The sequence below is a fragment of the Megalops cyprinoides genome, chromosome 2, assembly GCF_013368585.1.
Source record: "Megalops cyprinoides isolate fMegCyp1 chromosome 2, fMegCyp1.pri, whole genome shotgun sequence".
In the NCBI taxonomy this organism is placed as follows: Eukaryota; Metazoa; Chordata; class Actinopteri; order Elopiformes; family Megalopidae; genus Megalops; species Megalops cyprinoides.
The window spans coordinates 44,398,545-44,417,542 of NC_050584.1; the positions used below are offsets into that span (position 1 = coordinate 44,398,545).

Sequence of the window (18,998 nt, forward strand, 5' to 3'; positions counted from 1 at the left end):
TGCAGGACCCCCGCTAAAACTGATGCGGTGAATATATTTGTTTGCCCTTCATTAGTGGCACTGGAAGTCTTAACATTGTTTAGTTTAGCAACTTTGCTGTCAGGAAAGTTTTTTTTTTTAAATATATAATTTAGATGTTTTAGGATAGAGATGTCTATGGTTTGTAAACGTCATGGTTCTGATTGTAAGTGCAAGCATATGAACAGGAAAGGCGCGCTGAAAGGGTGGAGCTACAACAACTATAAGTATCACTGAGCGCAAGACAGAACTTCGCACTGATTCAGTTAGTTGTGAGTGAAAAGGGGAATATGAAGGCTTACACGCTCATTGTGTGTGCCATTATCTGTCTGACCTCAGAAAAATGCTACGGCAAATCAAAACCCAAACCCTCTTGCCATTACCCACCATCTCAGTGGTGTAAGACTCTGGAAATAGCAATAGAATGCAAGGTAAGTTGCATTTTGACTGTTGGAGGATTATCTGACCGGGGTAGGTATTATTTGGTCACTTAAAATAGTTAGACTGTCTAAATTAACTAAATTAAAAGACAAGTCGTACTGAAATATTTGTTTTGGGGAAGTGTTGGGGTGTATATAAATAGCAATAGCTAACCAGCATGGATTCCATAACAATTGCCTTTAGTGTTGATACACCCTGCAGGTCTCTTGGAGCATAGCAGAAGTGATTGATTGCGTTAATTTTGATTTGCATTACATTTCGCCAAAGAAGTTTTTCATCCTCTTTTAAGTGTGTTTACATTAATTTCCATAATGCCTCAATATTTTACCCACCCGCAATGCATGATTGTTTCAAAGCATCGAGTGTTAAATGTTGGACAGATCTATTTTTGAGCACATAGTAAGACACGAGGTTTTCATATTCCAGTGTAGGACACAGGAAGTAAGATTTACTTACAATTACAAATCTGTATTTGGAATTACAGTTTTCTTATTTACATAGTTTTTGTTCAGCTGACAACTTAATGCTTTCGCTTTCGAGTATGATTGCAGTATGAATTTTGTCTGAAATGGTAAAGTCATTGTTTAAAGAAATGGAGCTCATTTTGTCTTTTAGTCTACCGGGTACTCTTTGCAGCTCTTTTAAAGGGTTTCAAAACTCTGGTAGCTTTAAGATTTTGTAACGAATCTAATAAAGCATTTGAGCACGCAAGATTCATATGTGACAGCCCTGCTTTTAAGGTCATGTTTTCATGCCATACACTCTCCTGAAGGGGGCATTGGTTTGTTTGTTCTCAAAGATCACTTTGTTCCTGCTTACAAATGAGAGTCATGCATTCCTAATAGAACACCAGAGGTTCTTAATTTTCTACAAGCATGTGACACCAACCTGCCAATATCTCCTTCCCTCCATACCTGTTGTCAGAAAACATGCACTACAACTAGTAGTTTTTTTTTGTGAATATAACTACACATACCCTAACACCTCATACTTCTTATTTGGTGCAATAATTTCTTTTCACTTTTTTGTGAGAGGTGAAGTGCTTGGAGTTCAAAGCTTTGTTTACAATTCAGTTCCTCATTCAGCAGAGCAGATGTGTTGTACTGATTACTGACCTTTCCCATCTGATCCTTCCAGCTTCAATGCTTGTATATGAATACAGTACAGATAATGAGGAGCCGGTTTTGTTCCACTCAGTCCTGGCTATTTCAGTGTGACAGTTGAGTCCGTCAGTAAAACAAGCTTACTGTTGTCTTTCACTTAAACCCCCCCCAGCCCCTGCTTCTGTTTTCTGATGACCCTGTTGAGCCAGAGAGGATGTATCTTGCCATGTGATATGATGTGATTCCCAGCTTGTTTTTGTTTCAGGTTCAGAAGCAGTGTCTGGAGCTGAATGCCACCAAGCCAGACCCAGCCGTCCCAAAAGTGGTGGTGGGCCTATACTATGAGAGCCTATGTCCCGGCTGCAGGGGCTTCCTGGTGAGGCAGCTTTTCCCCACTTGGGTCATGCTGATGGACATTATGGATGTGGAGCTGGTGCCTTTTGGTAATGCACAGGTAGGCTAGGTGTGGGGCCAATATGTGTTCATTAAGAGCATTCTGTCTGTGATCTGTTTCTGGTGTACTAAAACTATGTTTGTCTTGTTTTCTTGCAGGAGGAAGAGCATGCAGGAAAGTATGAGTTCCAGTGTCAACATGGAGCTGAAGAGTGTCAAGGAAACATGATTGAGGTGACAGCAGTTGAATGCGGATATCCAGGGAATGGTATTCCTATTGAATAAAACATGGTAGAATAACTTGTTATTTGTTGAAATCAGGCCTGTAGGTTTCATCTGAACATGTGGGGGGTGGAGGATACTGTTGTCGTTCATGTAAATGCTGCATTACAGTGTAGTTAGTTCATTAGGTTTTCTCAGTATTTGAGGGGGGGGGGGGGGGGTCCACCACACACACAAACCATGGTTGAAATGATGTGGAAATAATCATTTTTTCTGATGGGTTTGTTGGTAATCTGTTTTTGTAAGAGCTCTAAACAGTTTGGCATGTCCTCCACAGACCTGCATTATGAATGTTACAGATGACGCAGCATTCCCGATCATTTTCTGCATGGAGTCATCCTCAGATGTCCTCAGTGCAGCCCAGCCTGTAAGTGGCAAGTACCTGCCTTTTTGTGAAGCGGTGTCTCTGTTTATTCCATCAAAGTCATGTAGCTACTTTGTGTTGATTATTAATTCATAATGAATCAGAATAGCCATGGGACTGGGAAACACTGGGATGACGTGATGACCATGAGTGTCTTGTTCTGGGGTTGTTTGATAACCCAGCTCAAAGATGAAATGAAATGAATATAAAGTCAAAAATCTTTGTAGTTTAAGGGCTTCAAAATCGGATCATGACCAGAAGATAAAATTCATAAGAAAGTCTTTGTAAATGCATATTGAGCTTTTGGTGTAACATGGAAAGAACTTTATGCTTAAAATATTTTCCTTTTGCATACACATTCACATCTTTAGTCAGTTTATGGTAATTAAAAGCTTAAATTGTAAAGATATGTACATTCAGACTTACTGAGGCCAGTAGAAAACCTTAACTAAAAAGCGAGTGAAATGCTTTGACTTTATGTCATTTGGTACGACCGTGTTAAGCTTTTCCACTGTCATGTGCATAAATTGAAATAAGTAATACATTTCTTGCACTTGTCTTTGTTCTTTTGGTTATAGTTTTTGGCCTTAAAGGTGTAGTTGTGCTAATTTATAATGGAATTTATAATTGGAATTTATAATTTCTCATTGAGTCATGTTGAAAATGAAGTGTGCTGGCCTTAAATCTGTGCTGTCTTGTGCCAGTGTTTACAGCTGTATGCCCCATCGGTGAAGTGGGAGACCGTTATGTCCTGTGTGAAGGGAGACTTGGGGAACAAGTTGATGCATGAGAACGCACTGAATACCAATGCACTCACACCACCCCATCAATATGTGCCCTGGGTGACCATCAATGGGGTAAGAGTTGATGGACAGACAATCTTTCCAGCCTTTATTTTTTTTCTTAGGCTGGTAGGTTCCCATGCATCCACTGCAAGTGCGTTGATAATACCTACCTATCTACAAGGACATTCATGACCTTACAGTCCCAAATGAGCTATTTACATAATAAGGAAATTGTTTCTTTTTCTGCTTTCTCAAACTGGTGTGCTTCTAGCAGTATTCATGTGCCAGAATCATTTCTTTCATACCTCATGTGTTAATGCTATGTTCTGTATCCCTACAGCAACACACAGAGGACTTGCAAGACAAGGCAATGTCCTCTCTTTTCAGCCTGGTCTGTAGCACGTATAAGGTGAGTGACAGGAGGAGGACACTTAGCAATATCAATCAGATCAATCCTTTCATCTGGAGTCCAAATTTGGGGTTTAGAACATAAAACCATGGTGTAGTAAAAAACATCATGTTCCATCATCTTTATTTGGAATGCCCAGTGCTTTTTTCCTTTTATCTCCCAATTTGGAATGCCAAAGGCCGAGGCCCTGTGTCCTTAGGCACTGTCCCAATCACTCCTATCATGTTCCATTTTAAAACTACATTAAGAGACAAATATTGAATTCAAGCCATGGTCACATCAAATGCATGCATGCATGTTTTCCTCTCTCAGTGGTCTAACTAGGTAGCTGCCAGCTATATTATCAGCTGTCCTAGTTTCACTGTTAATGTAAACTGCAGATTGTGTGAGGTGTTCCACACAGTTGATTCTTTTGGTAAATAACTTAAGGTATTTACATTTTTATACATTTTTTACATCTTTGTAAGTTGCCATTTTGGTTATGCTTGCCATTGCAAACCGTGAAAACTTAATCGGTAGGTCTAACTTTACCTCTATGAAATAATAACAGATTCCTTTTTGGTACTAGCCTTGGATATAGTTTTGGGAAATGTGACATTTCATTCTTTTAATTTCCAAACTTGCTTTACCAACATGCCTCTGTATGGTTTGTGTAATATAGGTTTACTACTTTTGTAGGTAATGACACTTAGCTGATTGTTTTATTTATTTATTTTTTATTTTAAGAAGTAGTTTTAAAATAATCAGAATAGTGGCTCTTATTTATACTTCATACTTGTACTTTTATCAAGAAGTAACTTTTGCTTCATCTCCACAGGACAGGTTGCAGACTGATTTTAGTCTAGCTTACAAATTGTGACCATCTTTGTCAGTCAAACCTGTCTGAACCTGTTTGTCAGTGACCCAGACAGCTTTTACTTCCTCAAACAACTCATCATACAAAAAAATTTCATGGACTATTGAATGCTATGTAAGGTGAAATTACATTTTATAAATGAAAATATGGTAATGTGCTGTATTATGGATTATACCACCCTAGTGTAAATCATTGATTCCATTTAAAGTGGTCATATCCCCACCTGTAGTAATATATAAACCCGTTTGACATTCAATTTCATTTGAACATTCTATTTATAGCTGAAAATTAAGACAAGGGATACAGGTTAACAGCAACAATGCTGAATTATTTCTGCTGCAAGTAGAATAAATGAAATAAGGCAATCACAATGTATATAATCACAATATATGTGCTCTTATAATCATATCTAATGAATAACTACTGGTAAACCATAATGTATAAAGACACTAACATTAGTGTTTGTGCAAATAGGTACACATGGCTCCACCACTTGACTTAAATTTAAACTCTGAAACAGGTAGCCAACAATTATATACAGGACATAAGCTAAGACACAAAACAGTACCTTCTTGATCAATTAATGACTGAAAATGCAAAAAGATAAATTGCTACCTTGTCTAGTTATATTTTTGCAGATTGCATTTAATATTTACCCAACATTACAGTACTGCGAAAAATTAAAGCACTTAGCTGTCATCATTGACTTTGGAGCAAATTTCTGTGGTTAGTGATTGTGTTTCTGCTTTTTAATAACATGTTCTTTTTGAAATCATCCAATACATTGATGAAAATATAGCATATTGGATGACCGTTGGGGAAAATGCACTTCCTTGGTGCTATATGATGTGAGCCTATTTCAGAAGAACTCAAATTTACAATGGAGATGGTTACCTGACCTTCCTTACAAAATGTGTATGTCCAGTCTGGTTAAGACAGGCCATGGACAGCGCAGTGGAGATAAGGTCTTTCAGTCACTCATATAGCCTCAGTAGCTATGTCACAAAAGAGGCTGGAGATATGGTTAGGTGTTTTTATTTTAAGCTCACCAACCTAGTTAAAAATCCGGGTTTGCATCCATTCATGTGTGCCTGCATTCGACTGGTGCTGTACCTTTACACATTATTATTCCAAAAAAAGTCACAAGTATGAATGTACACCATACTTAAATTATTTGGAGCATGTACATCTTTCCTACATGTTAAGGTGATAAAATGTACATGTTTTTGGAAAAAATCTGGATTCATCCAAACAAGTTTTGAGATTTAAACTGACACTGTCCTCTGCATTGTTTCTCAAATGAAAAGTAAATAATTTTATGCTAATTTTTTTAAGGATTACACTGTAACATCACATTCTATATGGCATTGTCTGCTTTCTTTCTTCCATTTAGGGAGGCAAACCCCCAGCCTGCACAGGAGCACTGAAGAAACTTGACAGGAGTTACTGCTAAAGCAATGCATTTATTCTTTGGGCTAAGGACTGTGTTTTATGGAGATCACAAGATCGTGACTAACTCTTGGGTCAGCTATTCATGCACAGTACCGTATTTCATATTTCTGCTGTTACACCTATGTTAAAATCACTTTTCTTTTGCTAACCAAGACACTTCAATATGTACACTATTGTCAGTATCCATTTTAACTGACATATTTATGAAATGGAACAACATTTTTTGGCATTTGAAGACAGTTCTATCTTTAACATTCACTACTATGAAGTGTCTTGAGGTGCATCTTGACCAATGACAACTGTTACGTATGTGAGATTTAACCATGGACTCTATCGGCTGTTTAACGGAGTGCAGATGTGGAAAGCACAGTTTTGTCCACAGTCATTTGAAAACTTTCTGTGGTTTTTTTGAGGCAGGTACATAATTTGCAAAATTAGGTTTGGAAAACTTTTATGAAAATTGTTTTTATGAAGCAAATAATATGTATAAAAGTCAATAAATATATACTTTAATTTTTGAGCTGATTTTCTTCAATGCTGAAAGTTGACAGAATTCAGGTAAGTGTTATGTACCCAGTGATTATACTGTACTTGCAAATGTCTTTCTATTAGAAAATCCTGGTCAGAGGCGGGGTTCACATTGCCATAAACCTGGTCAGCTGTGAGGTTGCGCTGACAATAGGAGAGATGAAAATATCCAACAGACTTCAGAAATTAAAAAATTCAGAAAAGACATGGGTCTGGTTCGAGAGATTAGTAGCTCACTTGCTATTAACTGCTACCGTAACCAGCTGGCTATACTATACAGTAATACTACAATAGCTATAGTATCTTGCAAAATTGTTACTAATGTTCACACATTGAGAACTGTCTAGGAACAATTGTGCAGGTAGCATGTACAAGTGTTCTGGCAATTGGGTGAAAAGGTATGTACTATCTCAGGTAGCACAGATTAACCACACCAGGCAAGGGATTTTTGGTGGACCAAACCTAAAAAAAGAAAATGCAGTAAATAAATGCCAAAAATGGAGAAATTAATAACTGCATAATTAAATTGTTAAATGAATTCATTAGGCTTGGTGGTGCTATTGTGAAAAAGATTTAATCATAATTTTAATTAAGTATTTATATCATCATTTATTTGTGTTGCACAGTAGCACTCAGTTGTTAACCAAAGCTAATTCATAAGATGAAGAAAGTTAATTGATAACAAAAGGTGGCTTTGAGGACTTCCTGTAGAATGGCAGCATGTTTCTGTATTGTTCATAATTGTGCCTCAGATGGAAGGTGCAAAAGAAAGAAATATTTATCTTGACATAAAACTTGCTTCTTGCCAATACCCATCTGGCTAGGTTACTACTGTTAGCAGTGGCCAAATATTTGTATACAGCAGAAATGTTCAAATGGACAACAAGCTGTCTGTTTAGCTATTGACTTCAGCTAACTGGTTACTGTTGCCATTCTAGCAGCTGCTAAAACTACCATCAAAGTTCTTACTTTTAACAAAAACATTCCATGTCATTAATATTTTATACCCCTGAAGCCCACAAATGGACAGAACACAGCTAGTTATAAAGAACATAAGCTGTCTGGCTAACAGCTAGATTTCTGCTGTTTCTGAACTTTTCAATGTGTGAAGACAACTTCAAAGAGTAACTTTGAATGCCATGCCATTTAGCCATGTAGACATGATACTAATTTCAAGCAGCTGTCAGATGCTAAAGATGGTAGGCAACAATAAGACATGAAAATAAGGTTTTACTGTTGTAACCTGTGCACAGTGAATTTTCTGGTTGGAGGAATTCTAGGTGTCTTTGCTGTATCTTATCTCATAAAGAACACAAACACCAAGCCTACAATTACATTTGGACTTTAGGAAAGCATTTGCTCATATGCCCTTTCATTGTTGAGCAAATATGCCTGGTCAAACAGAAGCTGGCCTGCTCCAGACAGCTCATTGGCTCAACATGAAAAAGAGCACACCCATTGCATTAGTCATTTGGCTACATCCTGGGTTGGAGGATGTGAAACGTATACCTGCTGTGTTTAATCAGCTGGAGAGACTTTGCCTGAAGCTATTAATCGCAGGCATCATGGCTCTTAGGATGTGTACTGCGTGGTTTCTGCCCATACTTTTTGCCTTTACAGCCTCTCGAGGTAAGAAAATGCTAAAATATCTGACATTTCTCATTTGTTAGCATATAGGGGAGAAGTGAACTCAACTGACATGAGCAGCCAAATGCAAAAATATGCAAAATAGAAAAGAACAGATTACGGTCACAGGACATCTGTAAAGAGCTTCCAATTGTCAGTTGTCAGTTACATACAAGTAATTTATTAAGTTTCAGCAATTTGAGAAATTTTAAAACATGCATTTCATTGCTCAACATGACATTTCAATAATCTGTTTGATGAAAATGTCAGAATGTTTTGAGTTGATAAGTTAATTTTATGTGAAATACCTAGTTCTCTTTAACAATGTTTCACTTCCACGGTGTTTTCATTAAAGTGTCAGTTTATATTATAATTCATGGCCAATTCATCTAAAATTTTGAAATGTGGTTATTGGGACATCATTTGCTGAATGCAGATCTGTGTTTCCCAAACCCAGTTCTACTGACCTAGAAAGTGTGCTGGTTTGTGGTCCAACTACTTTTAATGATTCAGTGCAGCGTTTCTCAAACTATGGTCTGCGGAGTCGCGGACCACGAGGAAACTGACAGTCCGCAGAGCCCTGCCACTGTGCCAGTCAAATTGTGCTAGCTGCTTCTGTCACTCGCCAGGTCCCCGCCCCCTTGACTGAACTTCTTGCTTGTAACCCCAAAGTCTGACATGACTGGGCCCCAGTACAAAGAAGTTTGAGAAAGGCTTATTTCGTGTATGTGGTCAAGAGAAGGCTGATTTTGATTTCACATGATACATTGACTATTATTTTTCCTCACATTTTTGTTAAGAAAAATTATAATCTGTGGAAATGTTTGTGTAAAAATGACAAACCTCAAGGTGTTCTTTTTTCAACTTTTAATACCTGCATCATCAACAAAACACAAGGATGAACATTCATTTGACTCATCTATTTCCAATGTGTTATATTCACTAGCAAAACATTTCTGAAATATCTCTACTTTTATTTTTATGTATTTCCATAAAAAATCTTTTAAATGTTCGATTGTAAAAACAGTTCAAATTTCAAATCAGTATTCAGTTAACAGCAAAATCAAGCCTAGTTACCCAAGTTCAGTTGCATTTGTAAATAGCATATATAGTTGGGTCTTCAGGAATAGGATTGAGACACAATTGTGTAGATGGCATTGTCTTATAATACAGGTTAGGGCAGGTGTGCCAGATTCAACTATTGGATGCTCTGTATGCTGGTTTTTGTTCATTCCACTAGCCAAATTTGCTCTGTTACAGTAAATATGTGCATTTAAACTGCTATTATTTTGCAAAACACTAGTGTAAAATATTTGTGTACAGGGTACCTGTATTGTCTGCAGATATAAAATTAAGAAACTGATAATCCAAGTGAATGATTGGCATATAAAACTAAAAGAATACAAGAACAGAGACCAGTGCATAAACTAGTCATGTGAAAGTGAAGTTGTGTGACCTGTAAAACGGGTGGAGTCATATGTTTGAGCGAATATGAGCAGTTTACTTTGGAAATCAAAGTTTTTTGATTCATATAAATCAGTGATTAGCGACATGTGACTGCTCCTCCCAGTATGGGATTTATGAAATGACATTCTCTCAATAGGCCTAAATAGATTTATTGTGTAACACAGAAAGAATATCATATGAGGACAAGCTAATCCCATGCATCTATCTTCTGCTATGTACTTTGTAGGGGTTAAATTTGTTTGCTTGCTTAGTTTTAATTTATTTACATATATTATTTCAATTCAATATGTACACATTAACCCTTATTTCTTGAAAAACAAAACAATACAGATAAGACAACACTGATATTTATCACAGATGATGATGATGATGATGATGATGATTATTATTATTATTATTATTATTATTATTATTATTGACGTTCCAATCAAAGATTTGGGAGGAGAATTTACAGACAGTCCCTATGCAAATAACCAAACCTAGGCAAACGAGTCCAGTCCACAACTATAAAAATTACACGTACCACTTCCCTTCTGCATCAGCTGGTCACGACATCCCTCCACCACCCCATCTCCCCCTTTCTTTTCTCTGGTCATGATGTCCACATGGAGGGTCCACAACCTTGGCCCAGGACTAGATGTGATCCCTTTGCTGGACTACAAGCCAATTAAAGTACTGTTATAGCCAAATAAAATGCAATGTTCACACTTTGATTGTACAGAAATCCATATCTACTGTATTATTTTACTTAAAGTGGAAAAGAAACACCTCAGAATTAGAGTAAAATGTATCTTAATTCCTGGTAAAAATTAGTTTAAAAGCATTATTATAAAAGCACTTACATGTATGTTTTAATAATCTTGATTGATCAAAAAACAAACCAACAAACATGGGAAGGCCTAGAGCAGAGTTTTGGAAACACAGCATAGAAGTAGGCAAACATACTGTATTAGCACAACATTAAAACTCTCATTAAATTCTTCCTGAGTCTTGGGTTCACCAATTACATAAAACAAAAACGTACATTGTTATGATGTGTGAGCTACCCAGATTATTTATGTACCTGTACCTAAGTGCTATCACACCAGCAGCCATTATCTCAACACAGGCCCAATAGCTCCCTCCAGCTGTAAAGCAATTGAATTACAACTGTCTGAGGCAAAGTTGCAGGCTCTGCATAGACAGCACCCTCAAGCAATCAACCAGGACCGTTTATACAAACCTTCATTCTTACCAGCGAACTGCTTCATTGTTTTTCACAGCAAAATAGATGGCAGTTTGACATATTGTAGAGACAATGGCAATGACAAAAAGTTCTACTTTCTCCTGCCCTGATGAATGGCAAAACACAAGTATAAGCATACACTCATAGATTTCCCTGCTTTTTCTGTGGTCATACTAAAATCTGAAATGTTACAAGAGCTCTTCATCTGTCCCATACTTTCTATAGTGATGAAACATGGGGAAATTGCAATGCTTTTACACCCATCATCATACTGTATTTCCCCTTCCAGCTTTCACTACTGTTGCCATGTCAGACCCAACTCCTCTCCAAATGAATACTGAAGTCAGGAAGATCTTTATGTAGGGAGTATTTTTTCACTGCAAAGACTGACAGGTGAATGCACAGACTTTAAGCTTAAAGAATATTCTTTAATATGCTGTAGAAAATAAATAATTATGTAATACAATGCCAGACTGTGGCCCTTTGACAGTGATAATGGTAAATTCTGGCCCATATGCTGGGTCAGGTTGGCCATCCCTGGTGTAAACTATGTTTTACATCCAAACCCATATGCCTGACTGCCATAGTGTAAAATTCACCTGATTACGGCTTAATAAAATTTTGTCATTGTACCTTTAACTCCTTTCTACATGCAGCTTTCAAGACAGCTAGTGTGGTAAAGAAACTGTGTGCCTCATCTATTGTCAAACTGCAGGTGGCACTTCAACGCCTGCATGAATTGGATTGTCATACTATGTAAGACTGAAGGAAAACTGCCATCTGAAATGTAAAGTTAATATCTTTTATGATAAGTATATACGCATACCTTCCCAAGTCAGCGTTCTGAACCACATCCTGTAAGCCTATAACCCAAGACATCTCCTTCAGTGGATGACACAAGCCATCCCCACTACTGGCCAGAACCTTTCATGAGAGGGTACTGAAAAATACAAAACCCTGTCAAAACATTTGCATCTGAGTTTGTGGAAGAAGCGTGAGAAACTTATTGTGGATCACTCTCTTATCACTTAAAGATGGCAAATCATATCACATCAAACAAAGATGGCAAATCATATAAAACATATCATATTTAATTTTATGACCAGTTGTCCTTTAATCGCCAATTCAAAATTTAATATGCATTCCAAAAGTGTTAAGAGTTTTTCTGAAGCTGTGATTTTGAATCAGTTAGGCACAATGAAAACATTATTTTTCACCTAATAACAGAAATCCAACCTCCTCCTTACCACAAGACTGAAAATATATACATCTGACTGTGTTTTCAGGGATGCATGTTCTCCCAAATGTATTCTCACAATAGCTAATGTGTTATACATGCATTTTAATATCACATTGCCCAATGTAGCAACCTTCTCAATGTCTCCTTTTTTAATATCACTTGCCTCATACCATTGAGTTCAATGTTAAATGAACTGCTTTAATTCAATACCACCAACAATCCAGTTCATTTTCCCCATCAGAATTGCCTATTATAGCTTTTTCCCCTGTAGGTGTATAGTTTTAAAATATCTGTTGATAAATATATGGCTCTTTACTAAAACTTCAATATACACCATCTGGTGAGGACAATTGCTGGGTGTATCACAAGCTGTTTCCCTAAGCAGTTCTAGAGTCAAATTTCAAGAACTGGTGCAGAACAGCGCTCAGACAAGCTCAGCGAAAACAGATATAATCTATTTTTGCTTTAGTCCTTGAGCTAGTCATTAAGAGGTAAAAGTTGTTGAATGCACATTTAGCTGTCTAGTCACGCATTTCAAATGTGTTTAAAATGCCTTAACCATCTTAAAAATGAAAATATATTCAGCTAGCTACTTGTTTTGTTCTTTGAGTCTTTTTTAAAAATTATAAGCAGCATGCCTGAATAGTGATTCTATCATTTTCAAGGCTGTTGATTTGCTTCTTGTTGTCCTTTGTAATGAATGTACACTACGTTAGCATTGTATACATTGTTTGTTTATTTGATCCTTTTTGTTACTATATTGAAAAAAAATGAATATCATTGTATAGTGTTTAGAGTGGATATGCTGTTAATCTACTGCATGTAAATTATTATGAAATTATGATGAAGCACCCAATTTATTGAAAATGTGTACTTCAGCAATAAATTATTGACTGAGCTTTAAATTGTATTTGTTTCCATTTAATCCCTAACAGGGACATCCACAGCTGCAGTAACAACTGAGCCTCAAGCAAGAACCGACACATCCAGATTTGTTCCGACTCTAGCAACAATAATAGCGACTCACTCCACTGGTTCGGTTTCAAGCACACTAGCTAGTGCTGTGGCAAGTTCTAGTACAAAGCATTCAGAGAGTACACTACCAAACACAACTTCTGGTAGCTCTGAACACCCAAAGGAGTCCTCTCTTACAGTGTCTACAACAGAGTCCTTAACATCACCAAACTCCAGTTCCAGTACCATCACACTGACAACTACAGGTCTTTTACACACCAGCACGAATAACTCCTTTGTAAATGAAACTACTCATCTAACCTCATTGTCAACTGTCATTACATTAACAACAAATTCCAGTGTTACCTCTGCCCATGGGAACATAATGTCCACCACAGGTACATATTCAAGATAGGATTTTAAATACTATTTTTTGACAGATAAGTGTCCTTTAACAAAAAAGGCCACTCTTGTTTAATGTTAAATTATGTCTGTACCATAGGGATAATAATCTTGTCACCGTTTTTTAGAATGTGTTACGCTGGTTCTGAAAAGTATTGAACATCTACAGACTATGGCATAGTCTTTCATTTTTGAGCCATTTATACATTTGAACATAGCAGGTTGACTGATGAGGTGAAGTTTGATGTATTACCTCTGATATGTGCCATTTTATGCTTGTTTTTCCTTTTTTATATTGTCCAATGGTTGAATGGTTTAGGTGGACAAAACAGTACAGACCTGGCAAGGAACCCTGGCCTGGTTGCAGTCCTCTGTATCTTTTTCATAGTTTTAGCCCTGCTGCTGGTAGTTGCAATTGCAAAAGCCATAAGCTCCAAGAGGCCACGCTTTGAGAAGCTGGATGATGTGCCAATGGTGAGTTAGTTATCCTGGGTACAGCATGTTAAGAGACTTTATTGACTATGAAGATGATTCCCTGTGCAGTAGTAAGCCTTGTCCTTGTAGAATCCCCAAATTGCAATTACTGCCTATTATACCAATTGTTTAGATTAATATTTTTGGGAAAAATGCACCCCAACAGGTTTGTACTTTTAATATGTGAAACTTAATGAAATGCAAATACTTAGAATGAATGTATTTTTTTCTTTTTTAGAACAAGATGAACGAGGAGTCTCCATTTGCCCTTTATCCTCCAAAATAATATCAGCTGAAACCTACAAAGACATAATTCAACTCAAAATGTAAACCTGTAAAATGTAAGCATAAACAGAAAAATGTATGTTCTCCACAAGATAAGTGTTGCTTAAACCTGCAACATGATATGCCTTACCATTTCAGACACTGCCCTTTTTCAATGCACTTGCTTTCTGTATTCCACGCATTGGATGTTTACACAAGTTTTTATTTAGAGAAAAGGCACTGTGTGAAAAGCCACACTTACTGTTTCTTTTTGATTTATCTGAGTGTAAGGAGGTGTTAACTCCTGTGCTGTGAAAAGAAATACTTTTTCACTCACATTAGAGTGAGGTGTTAGCCAACAGAATTTACTCATGGCACATTTAATTTATTTAAAAAGTCCCAGCCACGTAAGAAAGTGGGTGTGGTTGGATTTGACATGTGTGCAAACCACTCACAACTTAGAGTTTAAAATACATGCCATGTTTTGGACAGACAGAGCTGAGAAAAGACAGAGCTACTACTTTAGCACTTTGATTTTTGCAGGGGTTTGTTTGTAATCTGTTGATTATTGTGGATTTGTTTGAGGGTATTAAACACTGACAAGACACCTACTGAATGCCAAAACCTCAAAGTTAAGTAATTGTTCAGTTCCACATTGAATGGTTGTTGTGAAAATTTAAGCACATGCAGTAACTCCAAAGAAACCACATAGTTCTTCCAGGTACAGAGATTTCTCAATGCATGTCACTGCATTTCCATGCTACAGCTAGTACTGATGTAATTCTTCAATTTATAATATGTGGTCACCAAACCAAAAGTAAATATGCACCCATCTTTTTCCATGTAAGTGAACACAGCATTTCACACCGCAACTGGTACAGGCTTCATTGAAACCTTCTACAGTTAATTATTATGACTGAATTTTTGACAAGTCATTCAGTTGAATGTCTTGTTTTTGAAGTTAGCCTACAATAGCACTCGAATGAAAACAAAAACGTGTATGAAAACAAAAAAAATGTGCATGATGGATTTTCATTTTTAAATTAATTACAAAAATTAATTGCGTATATTGATTGTGGTTATTTGTGGTAATGATGTCACGGCCCAGAGAGGACTAGAGCAGTTTCTTTCTCACTTGTGAAAGTGGAGTAGTCAAAATTATGTTAATGTGTACTTAAGGTACATCGTCAGCTTAAGCACTTAGTCAACATATTTTACACAAATAATGAAACGTATCCAATAAACTGCGCATAATACGTGACTGCAAAACTACTAGCTTCGTCAGTTGCTAGGCTACTTTCCTTTTCGCTTGACAGGGCATCCCGCTCAGCGTGGCACGTTTACTATATTGACATCCACAAACCTACCCTGGCACGTGACCAGATCAACGTCACTCAACGAAATCTGCGTGGGTCCAGAGTTTGAAGTCTGAAGTGGCATTCCGTCCAGTGTTAGATTAACAAATCTGACTTCATTAGTTTCTTAAGCTTTTGAATTTACAGTTTCCTTTGATACAGCATTGCCTTATACTGTAAACACAGGATCTTAATCAAACCCGAAAAAGAGGCTGAAATTGCTGGTAAGAATGCGCCGTGGTAAATTAATCAAAATGCACGCTGTGTTTCAAAATGTATTCAGATTTAGTGTAAATCCTCATACTTATTCCGATATCCAGCTAATAGGAAGTTGAATGGTTTTATTTTATTTTAGCAAACTTAAAGTTTGTAAAATACCTGCTGTTTTGGGACGCTCTCCAGATAAACTGTTTACATTTTAATAGAAAAAATGGCTTTGGTACAAGACACAATTATGAGCAAAATCCATTAATGGGCGCATTCTAGGAAGTGTTGTAGGTCGGTGCGTCATTATTTTAATTAAAATCAGGTGCTCGTGGTATTTCTTGGCAAACTGGTCATGTTTAGATCTGTTGTTAAACATTCGGTTTGAAAGTTACACACAGTTGACCTACAAACAGCATTCACAACGAGCTGATTTTGTTAGTGTTTCCCTTGAACGCAGATGGTTTAGCAATAATGTGAGGTTGATATTTTTATTAAGAAAAATACCTGTTAAAACTTTGAAAACGTGCAGCTCATAAACCCGAATAATTTCCATGTCATAAGGGTAAGTTTATTATGAGACCTTTTTGGGGTCATACCTAATGCCACCGATGCAGTGCGACGCTTCGTTTCAGATATTGTCGGGTAAGTTCACCGTTGCACTTCGTGACTTGAATGGTTGTCACATTTTACTAGCAAATTTCCCCTTTGATATGCGATCTGAAGGTAGGAAACTGGAAAACAGCTTGAGAAGAAACCCTGGGCCTAATTTAAATGCTGTAATTACATGTAGAGCCATGTTTGATTTACAACGACTACAAAAACATTGTCTGGAGCAGTGTTTCCCAATCCTGGTACTGGGGGCACAGTATGCATCCTTCCAGCTGAGCTCTCTGTTGAGTTTGATCAGTCCATTAATTGAATGCTTATATGTAATGTAACATTTGAACCTTGTTTGTGATAGATATGGGTTGTTGCAGGTTTTCATTGAAGTCATATATAATAAATAGGCTTTATTGAGACAGTTATTTAACTGACACTTGTTCAAGGTACAGACATTAAAAAATGTTAAACAACTTATATATTAACACAGTCATGCTTCCAACAGCACATTTCTGTAAAAAAGGATAGGATATTGATTGTAAAGATGTCAAACAAAAATCAGTAATTGGTTTACATTTCTCCTCACCTAAGCTAATGCCACTGTAAGTCTACCAGACACTCTTCACACGACATGTGACCCCGAAGCAATGAGAAAACGGAAGTTTGTTGGCTGGTTCTTTTGAAGGTTATGAATAAATGTGGATCCAAATCATGCCAGAGGTGCTCCATTGGGTAATTTTGGGAGAATACAGTGACCGGTTTATCTCATACATTTACCTGGACATTCTGCTGAATATGTCCAACATATGGCTGTGCTTTGTGATCCAGAAATGTGTGGGTATTATTCTGCACAAAGTAAGATACAATATGTTTAGCATGAAGATTGTTTCTTTGTTACTGAGCAGTAAACGATTCATCAGAAAAGTCAAATTCTAAACTCTACCCAAAGTGTATTGTGTTTCAAAGCATCACACCTTCACCTCCGAACCAGTGCCCTTGTTCAATGCAGTGTAGTTTGTTCTCTCCCTGCATTTGATGTACCCTCTCCACATACCATTGTGCTAGAGCACATTAAACTGTGGCTTGCATTTGGCCATTTTATGCCAATATCTTCATGCTCTTACTCAAAATACTGTTCAAAATATCAAGTCAACATTGGCATTAAGGTAGTTGTCTTGCTGTCTCCTTACTTGACAGGAGCTGACATGGCTGTGATGATGTCCAGTTGGCTGTAAGGTGCTTTGGCATGCAGCCAGATGATCTTGGAGATATCTTAATCTGATATACAAGTCTTGTGCAGGGTTTGTGATGTGTAGCCACACTGGTTGCCATTAGTCATTTTAATGTATTGCAGCTGCAAGTGTGATAATGTCCAAGTGTCTCGGGTCCCTGGACATTGACATTCCTAGCCTCAGCATCCTAGTTGCCTCCCTGTCTCTACACTGTGATAATATTAGTTCAGCTACCATGACATTCCACATTCCTCCATTCTACCATACATGGAGTGTTAAAATGTGTAAGGAACAAAGATGAGCATTTCAACTTTTACAACAGTTTGTTAGTATATGAAATGAATTAAAATATTATTAATAATTTGCGAACATATACAGTACTTCTGTGACTGCCTTTTTTTCCAGATTAGAAAGGGTTGTTGCAAATACAGTGAATGTGCAACTCAGTATGCTGTGTTTGACCAGGCAGCAGGCCTTCCAGGCTGGTAGGCAGGCGAAAGCTGTTTGTTCCTGCTGTAATGTGGATAATGAAAGACAAAACACTACAAAGTTAACCGTCGTCATACCATAAATTTTTACATCATTCTTAATGCTGAGACACCTGAGCCTTATTATGGTTATCCTATTAGCTATATTTCAGTGGTTTTTGATATATAGTTCGGAGGGCTGTGTTTGATTACACTTAGGAGCAGGTCATGTTTGATGTAAAAGTCTTGGTTTAGCTATTTTGCAGGCAATGGTATATTAAGGATGTACGATTTGCAAATGTATCCATCTGGGTAGTGAATTTATCATCTCTTTACATGTGGAGTAATTGTGCTAAATGGTTTTCAACTGAACATGCAGAGATATAACTGAAAAAGCTGACTTTGAGATTGTTTGCTGAAATCTGAAAATGCAGATTTCCCAAGACCAGTGCAACCACCTCTGTGGCATCAATTCTGTAGGTAGTAGCCTAACACTTACCAGGTCCTATGTTGGGAAAACATGTTGTGCTGTGGAGGCTTTGTCTGCTAGCCTTGTAATCTTTGGGGTATGCCATGTAAAAGTGGTAAGGAAATTTAAATGAGCCCTAAAAAATTTCTAGCTGGCTAAGAAATCTTCTGAGTCAACTACTCAAGTGGGGCTGCCAGCAGCCAATGAAAAAATTCCAGACCAACTTAATCAGTTTTGTAGCAGCCTTTTTGGTCAAAATTCATGTCTTCTTCGGGAGGATATGTAGGGCATGGTGTCATGGTGACACATTTAACGACATTGATGTATTGTCTGGACCTACCTGACTGACTCCATGGGGAGATAACATTTGAGCTCCTTTAGTGTG

The 18,998-nt window shown here is 37.2% G+C and overlaps 2 protein-coding genes across 3 annotated transcripts in view; both read left to right on the plus strand.

Annotated features, from left to right (window-relative positions):
* The first annotated feature begins 257 nt into the window (after positions 1 to 257).
* Positions 258 to 6,552, plus strand: LOC118772963 (gamma-interferon-inducible lysosomal thiol reductase). The gene is made up of 7 exons (XM_036521664.1): positions 258 to 449; positions 1,828 to 2,016; positions 2,115 to 2,189; positions 2,515 to 2,604; positions 3,306 to 3,458; positions 3,727 to 3,795; positions 6,045 to 6,552. The coding sequence occupies exons 1-7, from the start codon at positions 309 to 311 to the stop codon at positions 6,102 to 6,104; spliced, it is 777 nt and encodes a 258-aa protein (XP_036377557.1). The 5' UTR covers positions 258 to 308; the 3' UTR covers positions 6,105 to 6,552.
* A 9,237-nt stretch (positions 6,553 to 15,789) lies between these two features.
* The window catches only part of LOC118772890 (cAMP-specific 3',5'-cyclic phosphodiesterase 4D-like), a 105,595-nt gene continuing 102,386 nt past the window's right edge, over positions 15,790 to 18,998 (plus strand). For both annotated transcript variants that reach the window (XM_036521543.1, XM_036521544.1), the window contains exon 1: positions 15,790 to 15,862. The gene's annotated coding sequence lies outside the window, so the exon portion shown is untranslated. The remainder of the gene's footprint in view (positions 15,863 to 18,998) is intronic.